This window comes from Falco cherrug, chromosome 7 (assembly GCF_023634085.1).
Source record: "Falco cherrug isolate bFalChe1 chromosome 7, bFalChe1.pri, whole genome shotgun sequence".
Lineage (NCBI taxonomy): Eukaryota > Metazoa > Chordata > Aves > Falconiformes > Falconidae > Falco > Falco cherrug.
The window spans coordinates 52,254,176-52,263,362 of NC_073703.1; the positions used below are offsets into that span (position 1 = coordinate 52,254,176).

General features: G+C 45.5%; 1 protein-coding gene across 4 annotated transcripts in view; it reads right to left on the reverse strand.

Moving 5' to 3' along the window:
- Window positions 1–8,410, reverse strand: part of PLEKHD1 (pleckstrin homology and coiled-coil domain containing D1) — a 36,076-nt gene extending 27,666 nt beyond the window's left edge. For all 4 annotated transcript variants that reach the window (XR_008733048.1, XR_008733047.1, XM_055715189.1 and 1 more), the window contains exon 1: window positions 1,706–8,410. Coding sequence is in view for 2 of the 4 variants with exons in the window: in XM_055715189.1 (XP_055571164.1) it covers window positions 1,706–1,854 (149 nt within the window). In the remaining 2 variants the exon portion in view is untranslated. The remainder of the gene's footprint in view (window positions 1–1,705) is intronic.
- Between the last annotated feature and the right edge of the window lie 777 nt (window positions 8,411–9,187).

Below are 9,187 nucleotides of genomic sequence, written 5' to 3' on the forward strand. Positions count from 1 at the left end.
AGAGAGCGCAGAGATGGGCCATTTGCCTGCAAGAAATTTTTATTAGGAAGCAGAAAGCCTTTTAAGAAAATCCACTCCAATGCAAATTACTTTCCCCTTCGTTATTGTGTCCACTTCTTTTCCGTACCAGTCATGTGAATTTCCAGACATAATTCATTTAAATATCAAAGTTTGGGAGCTAAGTAGGTAGTAACAGGTTTTTTTGAGGGGGGAGGCCATGGAGAAATACAGAATAAAACCTGCACACAGGTCAAAGATTGCTACAAAGAAAACTGCTTTCCAAGCAACGTTTAGCTATTTTTCAGGACATGCCACTTTCATGGGTTTAAATTGGACAGCACTGTGTTTACTACACATAGCAAAACCAGGAACACTGGGGTTAGAAATGAATTTGTTGTGTTGTGTCTACATTGCAGACTGCAGCAAAAAGGTACCCACAAAAGGGAAGTACCAGAGGTAGCCAACAGACATTGCTTGTGTGCAAGTTAATTTATTCTTCCAAAAAGCCTTGAGACACGCTGTGCTACAAAGGCTACAAAACCGACTTTCAGGCTTCCTGTGCTGCCTTTTGTTTATGACTCATTTGTGCCTTTCCCCAGTGGAAGGGTAAAGGAGAAAACAGTATCACTTTGCTTTCCTGGCAGACTTCTTCACCTACAGATATCAAACTAGTAAAGGTGGGTAAGTGCTGCTACCCTTTTATAGATCATGACAACAAATCCTGACTCACAAAACATATCTCTGGCAGTAGTAGGGTGAAAATGCAAGCTTCTCAGCTGCTAGTCTTCTAGCTGAATCATTTGCCAATGATTTCTATCAGCAGTGACATTAATCTGCCATCCAGAAATGCTGGAAGGCTTAATCCATTGGATCACGTATCCCCCAGTGAGCAATGAAAAAGAGCTGTACCATGCTTCTGTGCAAGTACCCATGCATAAACAGTCGTGCCTCATCATTTGACATCCAGCAGAAAACTCTTCTGTGAGATTCAGCGATTCACATAAAGAAACTACAACTTTAAACCTCAAACCGACCCATTACTTCAGCATTACAGAGTATACTTCTATCCTTGGTAAAAGGTTATAGCAGATGCTTTTCCGCCCCAAATTTCCTGGCTGCCAATACACAACACACAGCAGCTTACAACTCCCTAGCACCAGATGGGAGAGAATTCAGAGCCACCTTCTCCCCAGGGAAGAGAGCCTGCATTTGCTGTTCCAAGCGTGCCATCACTGTCCAGCAGCACAGCAGTACTGATGCTGGTCCACAACTCCCTGCAGGTCATACACATGCACACACGCAGTCCCACATGCAGTCAGTTCAGCCTAGCCATCTCACACCCGTAGGGCTCAAAGAGCTTTAACAAGTACTAACGAACAAACTCAAGCAGTTTAGGGGCCAAATATATGAGCCAACTCTTCTTCTTTCATGAAATGATCCTAAGGCAATTATCCAGGAGGGGCAGCTAGTCCCTCTGGCCACCCTGAAGCACATGTAGCACGGGGTCTGAGGGGATAAAGAAGAACAATGAGGTGCCACGTATGTAAAGCGAACTCAGCGCAGCAGGGAAGCTCTGCCTGAAGTCTCACCCCTAGTCTCTGCCTGGCTAGCTGCACTTGAAGAGCCAAGCCCTCAGGCTCTAACTTACCCCAGCACCCTTAGGCTTTTTACTTCACCTGAGCATCCCGCAGCAACTGCAGCTTACCTCCTGGACCATTTGGCTGACTGCCTCCCGAAGGGTCTCTTCCAGAGTACACCATACAGCTGCACTTTGGTGCTGATGTCCAGAGCATCTGAGTCTGCCTGCTCCATGGATGGAGAAGGGGATACAGAACTGGATTTTGAAGCGAACATGATAGATGGACCTGGTTCTAACTCTCCCCCTCTGCGTGGCAGCTCAGGGAATCCGATTAAATGCAATGAACCAGAAGGACGTAACCAGGCATTCCAAGCGGCAGACGGAGAGACTGGGCTATTTTGAATCAATAACTTGACTGCTCAGCACTCAGTCAATAATTCTCTCCCTGATGCACAGATGATGAGAGTTTCCTCGTTGCACATTACTTCCTGATGCATTACAGACAGCACACATCCCAGCTCAAGGGAGGAAAAAAAAAGGGGAAAAAAAAAAAAAAAAAAAAAAGTGAAGAGAGCCAGAGATCAGGAACACAGAGAGGCAGAAAGAGCTCAGAGAGAAAGCTCCCAGCAATAACATAAGCCAAAATATCTTTGCACCAGAGCCAGCTTGGAAGGTTATTTCACTCAACGTTGCGGCACCTCCGGCACAAATCAGGGCGAGATGGATGTTTTAACATAGAGCATCTCTCCCTCTGACACATACCCCCAAAATCTTGCACTTGGAGACAGGTTCTTCTCATTTGTCCCAAAAAAAGGGGAGCAGAGCAGGTGGGAGCCAGCAAGTTCAATTAGTTCCCCTCTGCCATCAGGAGGTTTTTGCTGTGCCAGCCTGGCACTGCCCACCCGAGTTCACAGGGCTGCTGGGTTTGCACTGGGCAGTGTCCGTGCTGCATGCCTTGCTCAGCCTTAAAGGGCCACGGCTGATCACATTCTGCCTCCATGCCTTACTGCACCTTGGAGATGTGGCAAGCACAGCCTCTGCCTTGCCTCTTAGGTACAAGCTCCTTCTTGGCCACAGCACAGAGACAAGAATATATCACACAGTTTGGGCAAGTCTCCGTTCATCTCCTGTTTAGCAGTCCCACAACAAGCTTTTTTTTTCTGGTTCCCTAAGTCCTTGTTCCTCTCTTGAGACCATTCCTCCCTACACAGTCCTCCAAAAGAACCCTGTCTACTGTAATGCCCACAGGAAAGGACATTAGCATCTTACTGCTCCTTCCCGCATTGTGCCTTCCCTCCAGGATTAGGATTTGGGGAAGAACTGCCTGTATTGTCCCTGGTAAAGCATCTGGAGTTTTGGGGTATCACGTCACCAATACAGACACATACATTGTATGAGGCATCTGCTCCTGTTTTAACCTGTGCCGTCCTGTGTGTATTGATTTTGATGCTATAATTGCTCAGCGTCAGCCCTTCCCAATGCAGTTACTCGGAAGTGACACTGCAGACACATGGTCCTTTCCCATTCCTGGAGATCAGAAGCCTGGGACGTGCCAGAGGCTGGATCCCAGCACTGGACACACGCTCACTGGGCCTTACACGGTCACAGGCACTTGCAAAGCATCTCGAACAGAGGAAACACAGACAGCCTGCCTCAAGCTCCCAGGCTGCACTTGATATTAAAGAAATGATAGATGCAGGCCCCTGACAAAAGTCACAACTGATTGCTAGATAAGAGAGTCAGCAAACTCAGTGCTTTCTCACTTTCACTCTGGACCTGGCTTTGACTGGCCTTTTGGTCCCAGACAGGATGCGTCCCAAGCAGCATCAAAGCCCATCTCAGAGTGACATTAAGGGAGAGGGTGGAGAACAGGGGAGAGCAGCAGATACTACCACCATCTCACCTGAGCCTCAGCTCCTGTATACAGCACTGCATTGCAGAAAAGTATTAATGCTGTACTGACCATGCCACACACCGCATTGAGAAGAAAACCCTACTCATAACCAGAAGAGGGAAAAGTTTCCCTGGAATTATGTTGCACAACGAGGAAAAAGGATTCTGAGCTCAACAGTATCACCTGAATTTACAGACGTGCAGTGAAAAGCCACAGAGCTCCTGTGTAAGGATGACTCAGTGGCCCTGCTATTGTACTGCACCAGAGAGGCAAAGATCTAATAGTAGTTACCTGTGGTGAGGAAAAGCAGATTTTCATCCTTTGCTTCTTTACTTAGTTTTATCTTGCAGAGACCAAGAGCTCCCCTGGAGCTGCCCACTCTAAAGAATTTGCTGTGGCTACTCAGTCCTTTGCTTGTCCTAGAGGTGTCCAGATGAAACAATATCTCATTTTTTTATTGTTTGAAGCTAGAGACAGCTGCCTAACCAGCTGCACCACTCAGGCAGCCCCAGCTGCCCAGATCCCAGTCCCAGGTCTGAGGCTGTGGGAGGGTGCAGTGGCCATGGGAGCACTCCTCATCACGGAGGGCAGCTGCACCCCTATGCACAGGGGCAGGGAAGAACAAATCTTTCCCCAAGAAGGTTTTATTGCAATGTTCAGAGCTGGTAAGCTTGCTGCTTAGCATGCACACCACCTGTGTCTCTGTTTACCTTTCCTAGAGCATTTTACAACATTATTCAACTCAATCCCAAATGTGCCAGCAGCAGTAGAGGGTTACCAAGGACATGGTTTGATCAGGTGACACAGGTCAGCAACGATGGCTTAGCCAGCTCTGCTGGAAGCTTTTTGCACAGAAAACATCAAAGTCAAGTCGAGGACTACCCATGAGACACATACACACGCCACATTGAGTAGCATGGGCTACATAAAAGGCCAGCTCAGCATTAATGACCTCCTTGCCCTTTGCAACCCATGGTGCCTGAACACTCTAATGTAGCAAACAGATCAGAGACAAAGTTTAGAGCATTTATTCTGGGGGTCAGCACCCATTGCTCATTGTCCTGTTAATTTTGAGCATAGCAAGAGCGTTGTTGCCTTTGTAACAATGGTGTGGAAGCAAAGGTCAGTGCACCAGGAACAGTTTCCATCCCTGGCAAAGTCCCTGCCTGACTTAAGCATGTAACTTGAGTTCTCTCAGCCACAGTTCCTCACCTATGACACTGCTAAATCCAGAACATCACAGGAATATACGCACCCACGCAGTAGTTTCGGTACAACGGCCAGCAAAAAAAAAACCCACCAAACTTCTGCAAAAGAGAAGGATTTGTTAGTTTCCTTGGCAGAATAATGGAGGAGAGAAATGTAATACCTCTACATATTAACACAGGTAAACACCTGGAGCACCATCAACACTTTCAAGATCTGACAAAACGGTCCAGCAAGAAGCAGGTGAGACCCAGGCCTGTTGGCTGCCCACTATGGAGAAGCACACTCCTTAGCCGTTCCAACACCAGTTAGTACATCTGAACTCTCACTACAAGTTTCTAAAACAGCCTTAGGTGCAGGACTACTTTCCACAAGGTGTTTCTCAACTGTGGAAGTTTACATATTGATTGCAGTCCACTTTCTTTTTTTTTTACCCACTTTGTTCCCTCTGGTCAAAAGAGGGAAAGAAGCCATAGGCTCAACTTTAAAGCAATAAATACATACCCAGAAAAATGGGATTTCACTAAAACATGTTTTTATTTAGTCTAAAGTCCATAAAATGCCCAGCATACACACAGAGACCATAGTTGCTCTTGCACACAGATTCAGTGCTCCCTTTATCCCTGCCATTATTATGAACATTGAAGGCAAAGCCTTAAGGAAGTAAGGACACTATCATTAGGACTTAATTCAGGAGTGGAAACCGCAGGGACCACAGCACTGATGTTCTTCACACCCTTCACCTATACACTGCTATACTCCTCAGCTCTAATTTGCAGCAGGCTCCTCTCCGAATTTCCTTTTCCTGGCCCTGCTCACAGCCATCAGGGCAAAATCGGGCTCCTGCTGTGCATATGAACAGAACAGGAGCAAGACATACTTCTCACCTCCTTCCTATCAGCATTCTCAAGTGGCTACCTAAATAGAGGCACAAAGATCTGCTGGTGCCATCTATCACTGCAGGAGACCACGACAGCTCTACTGCAAACACTCTATGTTCAGGAGGGCCACCAGCCAGATGGAAGAGAAACTGCCTGGCAAGGAAGGACAGTGACAACACAAAATATAGCAGGCTAAGAGGGCTATCTCCTCCCTCCCCCATCCCCATTTACCCTCCAGCAAGCCGTGCTGCCACACGGCTTTGTACACGAGGCCTCTTTCATACCCTCTTTCATACTGATGAAGCCCAGGCTGCAGGGACAAGCACAGAAAAAACTCCCAGGCAGACCCATTGCTTTGCCCTCCATGTGCACCAAATCACGGTCACGTGAAGCATCTGCACAGAGCAGACACCAGGAGCACGAAGTTTTGTTCAGTTTCAGTCGTCCCTCAGTTTCTCAGTCAGAAAGAAAAGTGAACATGGGAAATCCATTGCCGTCCTAAAACATGGACTTGTTCTGCTTATAGCTTCACCCTCCAGAGGCAACGAGAGCTTGACTAAGGTGTTACAGTAAGAGTCGTTCAGATTAGTACTAAAGGCTTGTAAGCAGATTTTAGCAGCTCTCTTCAGCCCACTATAACCACAAGTACCTCATTTGAAGTGTTTCTTCAGACTGCAGAAGCCCATTAACTCCCAGATTCCAATTAACTACAATCATATATTATAAAGCAATTACCACTTCAGACACTGGATGGGCATACAGATAGAGAACGAGCCTTTCCCCCCATTCTATTTATTCCACCTCTGTTGTAAATTTTCTCAATACTATATAGCTGTGGTGTCAGTCAGCATGATACAGCTTACTTTTAATTAGCTCTACAAGTTTTCTGAATGAGGCATTTTTCTTAAACCCCCCCTCCACCGTAAGGGTTTGTTAATCTCTAAACATCTCAGACAAGAGGGAGAAGTGCTGTGATAAGGAGGGTGGAATGCTGTGCAATTCTGCCTGCAGGGGTACTTGGATAAGGCTTGCCCAGATCCATACAAGAATGGCTTAATTTGTAAAGTGGAACAATAGATGACAGCTCCTATCTTCTCGCTGCTGTGCTCATCTCTAATGAGCCTCTGACAAAAATGCTGATGAACAGGTTTTTTCTTTAACAAACGAAGGAAGACTCTACAGCCATCATCAGGAAAGCTGCAACTCTACAGCTTCTCAATATTCAAGTTTTTGGTGGTAACTCTTGTAATAAATGTGGCAAAAACACTTCCTTGCATCTCCTGAAGGATTTACAACAGACCGCAGTGGTTAAGCCTCCAGCTATTGAGGGGGCATTTTTATAAAACACATGAAAAAAATGCTAATATACTGCATAATGCTTCACCATTAAAACTGAACTTTACTTGCCAAAAACCCAAGAACCTACCTGGCAAAATACCGGCTTCCCATCCTTACTGCACTGCATCTGCCTGTACTAGCCATAATAGCAACCCTGTCATTTGTTTCAGTTCTCCTACTGACTTTACGTCAATCAAATTCTCTTGTGATTAAGCCAACATAATGAGATTACACTTTTTCCTAAACACTCAAGTCCTATGAGGTACAAGAGACATCAAAAGCAAGCAATTAGCTGAGAAGATTGTATATTGCTTGAGTGAAATAGCTAAAACGCTGTGTCACGGGATCTTAGGTAAGTCTGTAGATAGCAATTGCAGGAGAAAGACCTAAACCGTTTTCTTTATGGAATTGCTTATAGTCACCATCAAGCTTATCTCTTAAATAGATAGATGAAGTTCGGGAATGTATACATCACCCATCCTGTAGCAGCATCATTCCCCTTTCTCTTTTCTGAGAACATTATGTCTAAAACCCAATCCCACTTTCAGGGCAGCTGGAGAGTATGGAAAGCAAGAATATCTATAAACTGTGTCAAGTCAGCAGCTATAGGAGGGATCTCATCAATGTATACAAACACCTGAAAGGAGGGTGCAGAGGATGAAGTCAGACTCTTTGGCGATGCCCAGTGACAGGACAAGAGGCATTGAAACACAGATTCCCTCTGAACACTTACTGCGAGTGTTACTGAGCACTGGCATAAGCTGCCCAGAGAGATTGCGGAGTCTTCCACTGTGGAGATATAAAAAAAAACATCTGGACACAGTCCTGGGCAACTGGTTCTAGGTGGCCCTAGTAAGGGTGTTTCTGGACCAGATGATCTCGAGGTCCCCTCCAGCCTCCACCACCCTGCAATCAGTGCTCGCAGCTGCACTCAATTCCTGCCCTCCCACCACGCACTACAGAATCCAGCACACTACCAGGTGCCATCCTCAAATCAGGGAGGTGAAGGCAAGTCCTCACCTACCTACCTGCAAGCTGCTTAAGGCCTTGCCTCATTCTCTTAAGATTGCTTTTAAAGCATTAACACTCCCTGAACTGCTCCGCTGACAGCTTTATCTGGTATGGTCAAGTGATAGTTTCACCGCTTGCAAAACCCAGATCTACACACAGATCTGAAAAGCCTACCCAGGTGCTTCCTTAGGGACTGCCTTGTGACAGGGAGTCGACTTCCTAGTTATTCCACAGATTCGAACTCTGCTTTTCATCCTTGCCCTAAATCCTGGTAGTAGTCATAGGATACTGCAGTGGTAATAACTTTCCTCTGCAAACCCCCAAAAGCACACACACAACAGGACACGCTTTGGTAAGAGACAAGCACTTTTCTGGTTTTTGCACAGCATTTGCTCCTTCAATTTATCCATTCGTTTGTGCCCTATGTGTTAAATCTAGTCCCAATCAAGTCTTGTAAATTAAGATTTTTACTGAAAAGTGTCTAACTGTGGCCATTCTTCTTGAAGTGTCTAACTGTGGCCATTCTTCTTGAAGTTGCATCTTCTAAAAAAAATAATTCAGTGTTTTGTATGAAAAGTTTGCTCCTTCTACAATCACAGCGCACAGCGCAACTCACTGGATTTTTCTGAGAAACTTTTAATAAAATCCGTAAACCCTAAAAATATGGCCCAGTGTCTTAGTGGGGAAAAAACCCCACAACTGTCCTGCAAATTATTGCACAGAAAAGAAAACAGAACTAATTTTCAAAGCTCTCCTCATATTCCCTCCCGGAGCACCTCTTGGAGACCACTACGAAAATTTAATTTCCAAGTATTCTTTGTAAGTCAAAATTGTCAGAGGCAAACAAAACCCCTCCAGAGAAATTTAGGACCCTGAGAGTACAATTTTTCTTCACAGCAAGAACAGAATTCACTCCCACTTAGTTACCACCCCCACTGGCATTAGAGAGAAAACTTAGTGTGGCTTAACACCAATTTTCATTTAATCATACACTGCAGGAAGAAGGTAAGCTGCCTTCCAGAAAAAAAACAATTAGTGAAGACAGAGCAATCCCGAAGAGCTCTGAACAGGTAAGCAGTAGGATTCATAGGGCAGCCACAACAAAAGTTGAGCTGTGACTTTGTGCCTGAAAACAGCGAGAAGATGGGAGCAAAAACAAGCGTACCAACTAAGAACAGGGGCAAGAAAGATTATTTCACCAGCAGTTTTCCCCCATAACTGCAAGAACAAAAAGCAGGTTAGGTTTTTCTTCACATCCTTGCACACATATTTAAAGTT